General features: G+C 38.7%; 1 protein-coding gene across 1 annotated transcript in view; it reads left to right on the forward strand.

The window, feature by feature from the left end:
• The window catches only part of plce1 (phospholipase C, epsilon 1), a 74,633-nt gene that overhangs the window by 46,640 nt on the left and 13,780 nt on the right, over positions 1-14,213 (forward strand). Inside the window, 18 exon segments of the mRNA XM_046853976.1 lie at positions 2,461-2,606; positions 2,711-2,969; positions 4,444-4,619; positions 5,849-6,488; positions 7,596-7,736; positions 7,739-7,765; positions 7,842-7,959; positions 8,415-8,589; positions 8,851-8,973; positions 9,083-9,219; positions 9,491-9,729; positions 10,095-10,156; positions 10,353-10,518; positions 11,839-11,946; positions 12,044-12,160; positions 12,728-12,886; positions 13,305-13,434; positions 13,659-13,700. Coding sequence (XP_046709932.1) covers positions 2,461-2,606; positions 2,711-2,969; positions 4,444-4,619; positions 5,849-6,488; positions 7,596-7,736; positions 7,739-7,765; positions 7,842-7,959; positions 8,415-8,589; positions 8,851-8,973; positions 9,083-9,219; positions 9,491-9,729; positions 10,095-10,156; positions 10,353-10,518; positions 11,839-11,946; positions 12,044-12,160; positions 12,728-12,886; positions 13,305-13,434; positions 13,659-13,700 — 2,965 coding nt within the window.

Consider the following 14,213-nt stretch of genomic DNA (forward strand, 5'->3'; position numbering starts at 1 on the left):
AATTTGATATAGGCTCTACCCAGAGCATTAGTGGCACCTGGATTATGCAGTGATTTGAACCCATGGTCTTTTAATCCAAAATCTAACATCTGAACCACTGAAGTACTACTCACAGTTAGTCTGAATCATCACTATCTAGTGATTTACATTTTTCTTTTCTAGGGTTCCTAATACATTTGTATCTGTATGCAGTAACTACAGTGTAGAAATAGTTCTTCATGCTGTTTTGTCTTAAGTGAAGTGTGTTACATGAGCCTGTGCAGTGCTGAAGACACAAATCTGTATTGATCTGCCATGTTCACATGTTCTGTGAGTGTGCAAGCTAACATTAGGCCTAGCGCGTATCCTATACTCTAAAACAAAAAAATGTATCACACAAACATCTACCACGGACCGGAGGGAGGCATGATCAGGTTTTCAGGTGGTCTGTCAGTCAGACAGTCTTGGTAATGCAATATCTCACGAATAAATGGTTGACTGTCAGTAGGTTTTAAAGTAGTGCTTTAGAGTGTTCTATATTTGGGCATAAATATGACCCTTAACATGATACAGCACAGCTTCTGCAGGATTTCAACCCAGTGGCAGCAACTACAAAGTGGATCCTCTGAATATTTCTTTAGTCTGCATAGCTTTGCTGTAACATTCAAATATAATGGCTTGTTAGTTAGCTTAGTTTCAGGCATGTTTGGATTAAGAAAATGTGATTTAACTAGCATGCAGTAACTGAGGAAATGAGCTAGAAGTACTGGATTTTTAGGCAACTGTTCCTAGTCTCTTTACACCAAATAAATCCAAACATGTATTCATTACATTTATAAACACTGGCAAGTGTTAAAGGTGTTGGCCAAAGAAATGGGGCGCTCTATTTTTTATCTGGACATGCAAGAAGTGGGAGTGACATCATGGGTAAGTTGCAAACCTGTATATCAGCTGGGGTTCATTAAAATACAACCAAAGCAAAAGGAGTTTCTATTGCATATCATTGCTGCTGGAATTACAAACCCAGGCAGCAAAATATACACCAGGGCAATCAACATCTTGCTTCATTTTAGTCAGATTGTCCTTAATAATTAATATAAATACTAGCGACTTTTAGGCCCTAAAATAATTTTTGTGCATTGTGGTGATTTTTTTTTCCTGTCCATAGCAGAAATAGAACAATAAAACATAAGCTGTTGTTTGATTATTGTTTTAAAATCCAAGCAGAACAATATCAGTAGTATCAGATGACAGATATAGCGCATTAAATATGTATAAGTGTAGGAAAGGCAAAAAAGCGAGAAATATTGTCCCATTTTTTTCTGTAATATTCTTTGTAATGTTTTTAGGAGGTAAATCTTTTTCTTTTGTCATAATTATATTCATTTAAATATAAGATTATACCTAAAGCTAAAAGCCGAGTCATGGTTAAATATTGAATTTTTTTTCTTGCCTGCTTAGATTTTAAAACCATAATCAAAAAACATAGATATATATAAAAAAAAAAGTATATCAGTCCCAAAACGCTATTGTCAATCAGGCTTGCGCCAGAGTTCCTGAATATCACCCAGGACATAAAAGCTCACTGAACTGAATCACAAGCCTCCCTGTGAAACATTGGCACAACTGAATAATCTGCCAGATCACTTAATGAAAGTAAGTCTTCATGCCAGAAACCCTCATGTCCTCTCCAAACTAGCAGCGTCTGTCCTCTGAGTTGGAATCCTAAGCATGTCAGGGAGGTTTTACTATTTTCTGGTATAACTGAAGACTTGCAGGGTCTGAACAGAGGAATGCTGCTGAGGCAATATGATCTCCCTGGTTAAACATCTCCCATCAAGCAGCACCCACGGAACTATATGTAACCAGGGAGCGAATTTGTTACATTTTTCTAATATATTTTGGAACACATGAAATATACAAAGGGATTACACTTTTTGGTGCGGCTGCTTGATTTATTGACTCTTATTGTCTGTTTAATGGAAGATTTGATGTTTTAGCTGAAGAGATATCTAGAATGTCATAACTTTATTAACTTTTAGTTTAGTCTTTCACATTTTGAGGGACGTTGTGGAGTTTCGTCAGATTCTTTTCAGGAAACCGAACAACAAATTTGTATTCTAAACCAACAAACATTCGTAACAGCATATTTGAGGAATGTGCAGTGCACCACAGTGGCAGATAAATGCACAATAGACATTCATTAAGTTTCTCCCTCACAAAGCATACACTGTATCAGATAGAAAAGCACTTCAGCTCTCAGACAAGCTGTCCATCCAGGGAAAAATATACGATGATCCAGTTCTTTAAATGTCATTGTCAAAATTAAAATTAAGGTATGATTGCACATCAGGGATGAGATGTTTAAACATTCTTCTCTACCTTCTCTACAGTTATGTCACCTCTTTTGTTTAGAGCAATGCACTTAAATCTTTGTGTGTGTGTGTGTGTGTGTTTGTTTGTTTGTTTGTGTGTTTGTAGGTCAGTTCGTGGGTGACCTGGCTAGTCCTGACTGCTGGCTCAATGGAAGAAAAGAGAGAAGTCTTTTCATACCTTGTCCATGTAGCCAAATCCTGCTGGAATATGGGCAACTACAATGCAGTGATGGAGTTTCTGGCAGGTCTTAGGTACGGCTTCACGGTGTTTAGTACAGTGAGGTACATTCCTTATTGTTCTTTGCAATGATGATAATTGCCAAGATATGAAGAGAAGCATTTTTGCTTTCATCTAGATCTCGCAAAGTTTTGAAGATGTGGCAGTTCATGGACCAAGCAGACATCGAGACCATGCGAAGCCTAAAAGATGCCATGGCCCAGCACGAGTCTTCTTCAGAATACAAGAAGGTGGTGAATCGTGCCCTCAACATTCCCGGCTGTAAAGTGGTGCCCTTTTGTGGAGTGTTCCTCAGGGAGCTTAGCGAAGCTCTTGATGGAGCGGCTAGCTTGATTGGACTGCGCCCTGCTTTTGATTCTCATGAGGACTCGATCGAGGTAAGGGCTCATCTGGTTAATGACTGTTCGAAGAAATTTAATCTCTCTGCATGAAATTAATGTCTGAACAGCCCACAGCCATTATCAAACAGTGCTTAATGTTGTTATGGCTGGCAGCGGTTGAGAGATGATTTTCTTACCACGTTCATAAAGCTAAAAGCCGCCAAATTTATTTAGCTGAAAAACACATACTTGGTCATCCAGAGTGTGCTTTGGCCATGATCATCTGGTAGGAAGCTTAGCCATAGGGGTGGTTTGAAAAGAGCAAAATACTGATTGGGGTTTCAGGGTCATAGGTTTTTAAATGGTTTTGAAAATGTTCTGTGACAAGCAAGATTTAATTATATTGCAAATAGTCAGAATTGAATAATAATATGATATGCCGCAAATGGGGCAATTTGTAAGTGCAGTCAGTGTGTCTATAATTTACAGAACCATTTTTATTGAAGAGCTAATCCACAGCTATGTGTGCATTGGACAATTTTACTGCAGGTTGTGGGATTTGAATTAGTGAAAGGCTGTGCATTAAAATTGTGTAATGCCCACCTAGCTTTGGATAAGCTAACTTATACCACAGTAATTTGCCAGCATTGACAAGTTTAAGCTGCAATTGATGTTTTAATTAATAAAAGTAACTGTTCCAATTTATTAGTTCTTTTATATAAGGCTCCAGAATTCTGCCTACTGTAAATCATATACATTCGTCTGCGGTGTGTCTCTACTATTAATGAAGCTGTTGAGGTTCATTCTTGGTGCTGTTATTCACCATATTTCTGATGTGAACATATTTTTTATGTTAGCTTTGCTAGTATGGTTATTTGTCAAAATTGCCATATTCACCATGTAATTAACATGCAAAAGTAATGCTAGCTCAGTATGGTCATTAGGTCATGTCATTACAGTAGCTTGCTCTCTCTATCTCTATGTAACTGTGCCTATATGTTAATATGATTACCTCTATAAACAACCAAATAGGGTGCATTAATAATAGAACTGCCTGGAACTACCTGTGCCTTCAACTGTTAGAACTGACACCTTCCAGCCAATCAGATTCGAGTATTCAGACAAATTATAATGTAAGATATGTTGCTTGTAACCCTAACCCTGTCCAGTGCACATATTTTTAGGCTCGTTTTAGATGTTGCTTTTGAGATGTAGTTGGGATGGAAAGTTTATAGTGAGTAACATTCCTGGTGTATCAAATACAGCCGAACCAATTTACGACTAAAGTTGCTCAAAAAGTGCTTCTAAACTTCATACTGGATGAACGTGTGATCTGCCAGTCACTCTAAATATGAACTAGATACCAGTCTATAGCATATATCAAGCCTTAGCATTTGGACTATAATATTGCGAGGCTATGTCATAATTATTGCTGTCCTCACCTCACCAAAATCAAATGCTTTAACGCTATTGTTAAAATAGCAAATAATTTTAGTTATAAAATGAAGACTTTGTTTGTCTGTGTTTATAGTTTGTGTCTGATTACAACGGGCAGCAACATTTCCTGCAGAGAGTGGGAGCTGATGGGCTGCACAACTCCGAGAAGGAGGCCACTGTCAGCAACATCTTGCAAACCATCCGAAGCTGCAATCGCAGCCTGGAGGCCGACGAGCCAGAGGACGCCTTTCGGGACAGGAGCAAGAACCAGTGAGTGTCTGCAATATTACTGTCAGTTCAAAAGCCAGTGGCTGTTCATACTAGACATAGGTATACTAGTGTCTACTCTGCAAACTGTGGCACCAAAAAAGGACATTTGTTTAGATTTAAATCATCCATTCACGCCATGTGGTTTGTGCATTCATTTCGCCGTCCCTGGATGCTTGACATTTACCATGTTGAACTGTTTGCTGATCCAGAACTAGTAGAACACGTTTAAATTGAGAATGTATCATGCTGTCCATGATAATAATTATTTATATTTAAGAGTAAATATATAATTTTACAGGAAGTGTATTTTATAAGGTATCTTGTTCTCCAGCAGTAAAAGAGAGCCCTGCTGTTTGTTCTCTGTTTGTCTTCAGGACTGATACTCACATGTATTTAGGAGGAAGAAGTGCACCCTGGTTATTAATGTGGTGTCAGAATGGGGCTCTGGCTGGATTTTGTCATTCCTTGTGTTTGTTGCATTGCTCCTGGTGTTGTGAAATCACAGGAGAGGGTCTTAATTCAATCTTCAGGTGTCGGTCTAAACTGAGCTTCATCTTGCTCTGCTGTAAAATGTGTGTTAAGTGTCTTGGCGTTTCTTCCTAAAGAACAGTTTATCCTCCCTTGCAGACAAAAAAGATGTCTAAGTTCAAGTTTACTGTCTTTGTACTTTCATCCACGTGGAAATGCAGTGTAAGGCGAGGTACTTTAATGCTGAGGATTATGAACTATTGTTTTTTTTTTTCGATACTTTTCCTGGCTTCTTGTTGCACCATTGCACCTGATACTGTCTGTAGGGAGAGCCTCTGACTCAGGCCATGTCCTGTGAGTTGTTGTACTTTTGAGTGTTTTTAAGATTGTGGGCACTTTTTTGGCAGACTGTCACACAGTTCTGCTATAATGCATACAAATGTGTGTTAGAGTATTTACCTTTTGTTGTGTTGATATCTTTCTGAAGCTGCTTCCTAGCTACTTAAGTTACGATTTAACTTTTTTCCTTCAAAGATTCTTTGCAGTAAAAATAAAAAAGTGGTGGCAACTTGGGGTGTAATACTAAGGTGTCCACACAACATATGATTTGATATTCATCTTTTCTTTCCTTAATTAACACATCTGCAGGTTATATCGTAACAAATCTAATGAGAGCAGTTAATAAAAATGTCTGTTTACTTTTTTTTTCGAGGTACATCTAAATTGTCTAAATTGCATTTTATTTTTATTCTCACATATAGATTTGTAGTCGGGGACCTTTCCGATTCCGAAGGGGATTTGTCCGAGCAGCCACGAGAGTCTGACCTGCAGAGCCCGGAGGAGCCTGAAGGTGCTTTCAGTCATGGCACAGAATTGGTTCCTTGGTACGTGCTCTCGCTATCTGCTGATATGCACCGCTTTCTGCTGCAAGGTGCCACAGTAATCCACTACGAGCAGGAGAGTCACCTTACTGCCCGCTGCTTGCTGCGCCTACAACCTGACAACTGCACCCTGACATGGATCAAACCCCCGAGTAGTCGGAGCAGGGGCAACGTACCCGATTCTCTGCTTCAGGGCCAGGCAGTTATGTGTGGCCTCAGTGAAGGAGTCCTTGACTTGAGTGCTGTCAAAGCCGTGTTTATGGGCCATTCAGGGGTTGATATCAATGTAGTACGTATACAGCACAAGCTGTGTGGTCTAAGTGCTGAAGAGAATGGAGTTACGCTGCTTTATGGGCTGCACACCACAGACAACAGGCTGCTGCACTTTGTGGCACCCCGGCACACTGCCTCTGTGCTGTACGAGGGCCTGCAGGAGCTGATCAGTGCCATCAGGAAGATGAAGAATTTCCCTGACCAAAGGTTGCAGTGGCTGCGTAGGCAGTATGTCAGCCTCTACCAGGTATGATACCAACAGAAGTACCTGTTGTGCTTTGAACAAGTGAAGCTTGTTCTAGTAAATCTTGTTGCCCACAGTGTATGAAAGTGATCTAGATTAGTGAGATCGCTAAATAGCTTTCATTGCTAGTTGTAGTAGGAATGTGCAAACAGCTAGTTATACAGCGTATTGTAATATTTCAAATCCTTTTGCTAACTGTTATTTTCTGTGCTACATTTTGGACAATTTTAGCAAATTTTGGCCTGTTTGTCTCATTTTAACCACAACATTAGATGGTTATGCTTATCTTTAACCTTATACTTGGCAATTATTATGCAAATAAACTTGCTGGTAGTTCATATTCAATAACTCCAGTGAAAAATGCAGGAAGAAAAATCGCACCCGAATAAAAGGTCATTTAAAGTTGAATTGCATTTGAAGTGTAAATCCTAGTTGCAAAATAAATAAATTGAAGCAGAAAAATAACAAATAATGTGTGTTATAATGGGTATAACATAAATGGCACAAGGACATTAGTTCTTTAACTTCTTTAAACCATGTTTTCATGAAGCTTGCAACATCGTCATGTTGGAACAGGATTGGGTCTTGGTTCCAGTGAAGGAAAATTGTAATGTTACAGCATATAAAGGCATTCTACACCATTCCAAGCTTCCAGCTTTGTTGTAATTGTTTGGATAAGAACCACAAATGGGTGTGATTTCCAGGTGTCAGTGTTGATTGGCTGTTAATAAATAACGCTAAAATGCAAAGGAACGCATCTGCTCAGAACAGTCAGAATTCTTTGGATTTTTAAATAAGTACTTAAATAAGAAACTTATAGTATAGTAAAAATAATTCAACTGCTTGAGTACTTTTCACTTTTGCCAAATAGACATATAATTTTAAAAAATATGATTGGGTTTTTATAGCTCTTCATTAGCAGATTTTTTTTGTGCTTTTCATACAGAAAAGGCAGTGTTCTGTGTATAATTTAAAGAAACTCGAGAAACATTAAATTAGCCACAGATTAGTACAGATTGGATGTTTATTTTACTCCTGTTTGTAACAGCTTGTTAAGGCACTTGTGGTATTTGTCTGCTTTTGTTAATCTCTTTCTCCATTGCTTTCTAGGAGGATAGTAAATTTGAAGGACCAACGCTGGCTCAGGCAATTGAGCTGTTTGGGGGGCGACGTTGGAACATGAGCTCAGGCAGTAGAAGCACAGAGAAGACCACCACTCAGAAGAACAGCCCATTGGGCATCACTTCCAATGCAAAAAGAAGAAAAAAGCCCTTGTGAGGGTAAGATGTAACAGTGCACATTTCTTGTGTATGTAACTGCTTAAGCTGGCACTAATCTTTTTTATAATGTGCTCAGGGAGATAGCGGGGATGGAACTGATGATGAGATGATCTCACGCAAGACAAAAAGCTGCAAGGAAGTTCTGAGCCGGAGATCTTCTGATCCATTAGACAGTGTGGAGCAGGAGGAGAATGGTGAGAAAAGTAGGAATTTTTAGCTGATATCAAATGTATCAGCTTTATTGTTTATATGTGAGGTCCACTTGGAAGACCTTTCGGATGACGGCAGCTGATTTCATATTAAAATTTCAAAATTGAGGTTTGCATTAAAATGTATTTGATTTGCGTTGCATGTTGTTTGGTACCAGATTAGCCATCGTGATAAAAACAGGAATCATAGGTTTCAGCAGGCACAGGTCGTTTAAAGATTAAGTTAACGATATGTAAATCTTATATTTTAATAACTACATGCTAACTGAATTACAAATCAAATTACTTTTTTATATTTCAGGAAAACAGATTTTAAATTACATTGTTCTTCAGGTCATATAGTTTTATAGAACACTGGCTGAACTTTTTCCCTTTAGAAAAATGTAGGGTGCAAGAAAGAAATAATGGTAAAATTATGTTGGTCTTGTACACATCTGCAGATGACTCCAGTCTCAGTGGAACCCCTGGATCCTCCTTCTCATCTAGCACCAAAACCCATTCCCCTGGAACTTCCTCCTTCTCCTCTCCCTCTTGCTCGTCTTCTGTAAACAGCTCCACCCCCATTCGTCCACACTCCTCCCCTGTCCTCCCTTGCACCGCCAAAGGCCAACCTGGGTATGACTGATTCCATTGAGCTTATTCAAGTGTTAAGTCATGGCTTAAGCTGATTTCATAAAACTATTCACTGTTTAGTAATAAAACGAAGACAGCATAGGTTTAACTTCATTTTGTCCTGTTTTATTTGAGGTCCTATTCTGCATCATAGCATAAACAGAATTATAAACCACCTAAAACAGACAATAAGTGAATTAAATTTGGATTAAAGTGTTTTATTGCATAACGCAGTTAACGTTTTTTGCATTTTTATTTCCTCAGGACATGGAGCAGTAGAAGTTGGCATGGTCGGGGAAAAGGCTGCTTCCGTGGTTTCCAGAACCTCATGATCTCAGACAGCATAATGAGCTTTGTCGAGTTTGTGGAGCTCTTCAAGTCTTTCAGGTGTGTGAGAGCATTCCTATCTTCTGAGGTGTTACATTATTACAAGTATTACAGTGTCATAAAAACTATAAATACATACATTTTTGTATTGTACATATCGATTTCACAGCATTCGTAGTCGCAAGGATATAAAAGAATTGTTTGACACATACGCCGTGCCCTGCACCCGCTCGGGCCCGGATTCGGTGCCTCTCTACACCACACTGAGAATCGATGACAAAATAACAGGGCTTCAGCCTGACCTAGGTTTGTGCTGATGTATTGCTTGTTTTGCTAATGTTGTGCTTTCTGTAATCTTTCCTTTTTGTGATAACTCATCTATTGCACTCTGCAAAAAAACAGCCATGTTTGCAAGTGAAAATATCTTGTTTATAGTATTTTAAGATCATTAAAACTATCTCTGGACATTGTTCAAGCTTGTAGTTTCTTATTCTATTTGTATTATTAATCTTGAAACATGATTAATAATCATATATTTGGCAACTGACTCTGATTAATGCACAATCCTCACCTGCAGACCTGCTGACCCGCAATGGCTCCGATCTCGGCCTGTTCATCCGCACTCGCCAGCAGATGTCCGAGAACCAGAAGCAGATTTCCGATGCCATTGCCGCTGCTAGCATTGTGACCAACGGCACAGGCGTCGAACACTCTTCATTAGGTGTGCTGGGCCTCGCCATCCCACAACTTAATGACTTCCTGGTCAACTGCCAGCGAGAGCACCTTACCTACGATGAGATCCTGACCATCATCCAGGTAATCTAATACTAGATTACCTTTTAGAAGATCATAATCGAATGAATAATTACATTCTTCAGGGCATTGCAGATAAAGTTAAAATATAAACTGTTTAAATCATGGATCATGAGTTAGAAAGCTAAATGTGAATGAGCACACATACACAATGTTTTGAAATTGAGTGCAGGAACACTCTGTACCGAAGAAAGTACTCCTATTTAATACTACTTAATGCTTAACCATCGTGTTCTATTGCCTTTCTCTTCATAGAGGAGATTGGCAGTTAGACTAATCTCTCACTACTTTAGAAAGCTCTAGGGAACGCGAAACACCTAAACACTAAAGTCATTGCAAGTGTAATTTCTTTCCGTTTTTAACTGTAGAAATTTGAGCCTTCTTCGAGCATGCGCCAGATGGGCTGGATGTCCTTCGAGGGCTTTGCCAGGTTTGTGGCTTGTTCTCTGGCTCACTTAAAAAAAATCCAGCACACACTGCACATGATTTACGATCTCATTTCAGAACTGAAATAACTAATGAATTAAAAATTGCTGAACCCAAACACTTACAAGTCAGTCTTGTGTATAAAAAACAAAAACAAAAACCAAAGCAGAGTAATGCATTGTGACGTTTTGTTATTTAAGGTTTCTCATGGATAAGGACAACTTTGCCTGCAAAAACGAAGAGTCTCAAGTGAACTCTGATGAGCTGCAATACCCACTTTCATACTACTACATTGAATCATCACACAACACATACCTCACCGGCCACCAGCTGAAAGGAGAGTCCTCTGTGGAGCTTTACAGCCAGGTCAGAGCTGCTGTTAAATAAGAACCTCTCTGAAGGATGAGATCAGCTTATTTCTAGACACCTTATTGTATAACACAATGCTTAAAATATGATCAGTGTGCTGATTTGTTTTTGGAATTTCTGGAAAAATCTAGAGCATTTTATGTAATGCATTGTATCATCCCTATTATTACACACAATATAATCAACTGCTAAGGTGTAATCTTGTTGTACACTGATATAGATGCATGTATACGAAGAAACGACCAACGTAAAGATATTTGAAATACACTATATGGCCAAAAGATTGTGGACACCTGACCATCACATCCGTGTGTGGCTCTTTACCAAACCATACACCTTTTCCCAAGGTTGAAAGCACAGAACTGTAATTTGTGTACAAGAAATTTGCATTATATATTTTTTTCTTCACTTGAACTAAGAGGCCCAAACCTGACAATGCCTGATACTGTGCACAAAGCGAGCTCCAGGAAGATATGGTTTACCAAGATTGGTGTTGGAGAACTTGACTGTGCTTTACAGATCACTGACCTCACTATTGAATTCCATAGGGCTGAATTGGAACAGTGACTGCAGCCCAGGTCTTACTATTGCTTTTATGGCTGAATGACCTTAAATACACACTGCCTCAATCTAAAAGAAGAGTAAAAGCTATTCTAACAGGGCATGGACTAAATCTATAGGTGTTAGGTGTCTGCATCGTTTTTGACCATGCATTATATTATGCATTTGACTCAACTCTGGATAATTGCTGTCAATTTAAAGACCAATCACGAGATCACGCCTGCAACACTGTTACTGGGTTTGTGTTGAGAAGAAATAAGGAGGTTTATTTATGCTCATAATAATAATCATGCTTTACATTCTATTTCTGAGAAGAAGTGTTTAGGAGAACACAACTCTAGTTGTCAGATTTTTGGGAAAGACAAATAGCCATCTTTCACCTCTAGACCTCTTTCTGCTCAATGCAAACATGTAACAAAAGAAATTTGACTGAAAAGCTGGAATACTTCAGAACATAGGCCCAAATGTATTTTCTAAATATCTAATATTATTTTCTAATATCACATAATCACTTAAATTCAGGAATAAGTGTGTTATTTTTGCTGACTAAACACATTTATATTCTTATTGTTTTAGAATAAAGTTCTCATTTATAGGTTTGGTTTAAATCTAATAATAACTATAAGATGTCCAAAAATTATGGCAGGTTATGTTTTTTTTATCTATGAGAACACCACTCTGACCCCACTATGAGAATATATTATTTGTATATAATCCTTTGTGCATGCAGTAAAAGTTACAGCTTTTTCTTTGCAGGTGTTGTTGCAGGGATGCAGGAGCGTCGAGTTAGACTGCTGGGATGGTGATGATGGCATGCCAGATATTTACCATGGACACACACTGACCACCAAAATCCCATTCAAGGTCTGTATTTAGGAAAAAAAAATTAGCTTTTTTTCCCCCTTAAAGTCTGAAATTCTGGGTAGACTCCTTTTTGATAATTCTCTCTTTGCTGCTAAAGGATGTGGTAGAAGCCATCAATCGTTCTGCGTTTGTGAACTCCGAGATGCCTGTGATCCTGTCTATCGAGAACCACTGCTCTCTGCCTCAGCAGCGCAAAATGGCCGAGATCTTCAAGGTGTGTCATCATCTCGCTGTGAAAACTCATTTTATTAACGCACGTTTAATGCAGCGCGCATTTCTGTTTGACAATTTCTTTAAAAAAATGAATAAATATGAAAGAGGCGAAATAAAAAATTTAACGCAACACATTTATTCATGATGTCCTTTCATTACTCAGATATATATTAAAAAATATTCTACTGAAAAATTATTTTCAATTACTGAATATTTGTTTTACTGATGCGATAAGTCTCGAATCAAGCACCTAAATCCGCCATGGTGCAGATGTCTGTCAATTTAAACACAAAACATGAACAAACACCTATGACCTTCATGTCTAGTTTTTATGCTCTATGTTGAGTATCGTTTCACTAATAAAAAACATACATTTTCATGAAGCATCCATATTTGTCCATGCTCATGTTGATAAGAGTATTAACAACTTAAAGTATTAATTTAAGGTCAAATTAGAACAGATAAAAATGAGCAATTAAGTTGCGATTAATCACAAGTTGACAATCTCATGACAATCATGCCTAATATATGTGTTTATATATATCTTGTATTCCTATGTGATTTGAAGGTGGTGTTCGGAGACAAGCTGGTAACTAAATTTCTCTTTGAGAGCGATTTCTCTGATGACCCGCTGCTCCCCTCCCCTTGGCAGCTAAGAGGCAAAATCTTACTGAAGAACAAGAAACTGAAGGCACATCAAGCACCTGTGGACATTCTCAAGCAAAAGGTGGAGAGATATGTGCACTGTTCAGATTGATGGTAGTTTCTGGAAATATGTATGTGTGGGGGTCTTGTCTTACATCACTGCTGCTAATTACATGTGTTTTGAGCAATTTCTTTCTTCTTCTAATATACATTGTGCTCTTTTTAATTTTACTGTAAAAGATCATATTGTGTAAGGAGTCAGTTTACGAAATGCGGCTATCTTCATTTTGACTAGCGCCGTCTGTCTTTCAAAGCAGTCTTATAATCAAAGCTCATCAATTGCTACATGAATGCTAATTGTAAAGTCAGGTTCAGACTTGAATTAAATACTTGGTAATATAATTTTAATATCCACAGGAATATTTGGACCATGGATACACCGGAAAAGGATAGATAAGAACAATGAGGTGTTTAATTTTCTTCTCCTTTAATTTCTTTAGGCACTTCAGCTAGCACACATGCAAGCGCAAGCCAATAACTGTACAGTTGCCACTGGTTCTATTGGCAACAACGAAGAGGAAGAAGAGGAGGAAGACGAGTACGACTACGACTACGAGTCATTGTCTGATGGTAGGCTTTTGGTCTGCACCTTAATTAGCAGAGTAGGAGTAGAATTTGATTTGATTGTTTAGAATTGACTAACCCCGTTCCTTTTTTCTTCCGTCTTTCCCATGTTAAAAACTGGGTTACATAGAACATCTTTATAACCCAAAGCATGTGGATTTACTCATCTTAATCGTCTTCCTTCCTGCCTTCCTTTTTCTCCCTTTATTTTCATCTCTCCTTTCTTGTAGCTGATGTCCTCAATGCTTCCACTGCCTCTTATAGCCAGGAAGGTAAACCGTGTGTGTGTGTGTGTGTGTGTGTGTGTGTGTGTGTGTGTGTGTGTGTGTGTGTGTGTGTGTGTGTGTGTGTGTGTGCTGGTGTCAGAAAGAGAGAATGCATGTGCGTGCATCTTAGTTTTTTAACACACTCTGTGTCTGCTTCGCTCTTGATATGTGCAGGTGAAGGTATATCTGAACTGCGTCACTGATGAAATGAAGCGCATTGCCTGTATGTTTGGTTTAATGGCTAGAGCAGTGTTGTGACTACGCTAAAACGGCTGGTGTGGTGTGTAAACATAAAGCTGCCCCTCAACCCCCCTTTCTCCTTCTCCTTCCCTTTCCCCTTTCCCTCTGTCCACACTCTTTTGAAAATTATGTGACCTTGCTAGCGGCACTGGCTCATCTGAGAAAAAAAACAAAGCCATCTGGTTTCTCAGGCCCCTCTGTGCTCCTTCTCTGAAAAAGAGATGAGGGATTCTTTCCTTTCACGTTGCCCATTCCCATCCAGCGCACCCCAGGGACCTG

The sequence above is a fragment of the Silurus meridionalis genome, chromosome 7 (assembly GCF_014805685.1).
Source record: "Silurus meridionalis isolate SWU-2019-XX chromosome 7, ASM1480568v1, whole genome shotgun sequence".
NCBI lineage: Eukaryota > Metazoa > Chordata > Actinopteri > Siluriformes > Siluridae > Silurus > Silurus meridionalis.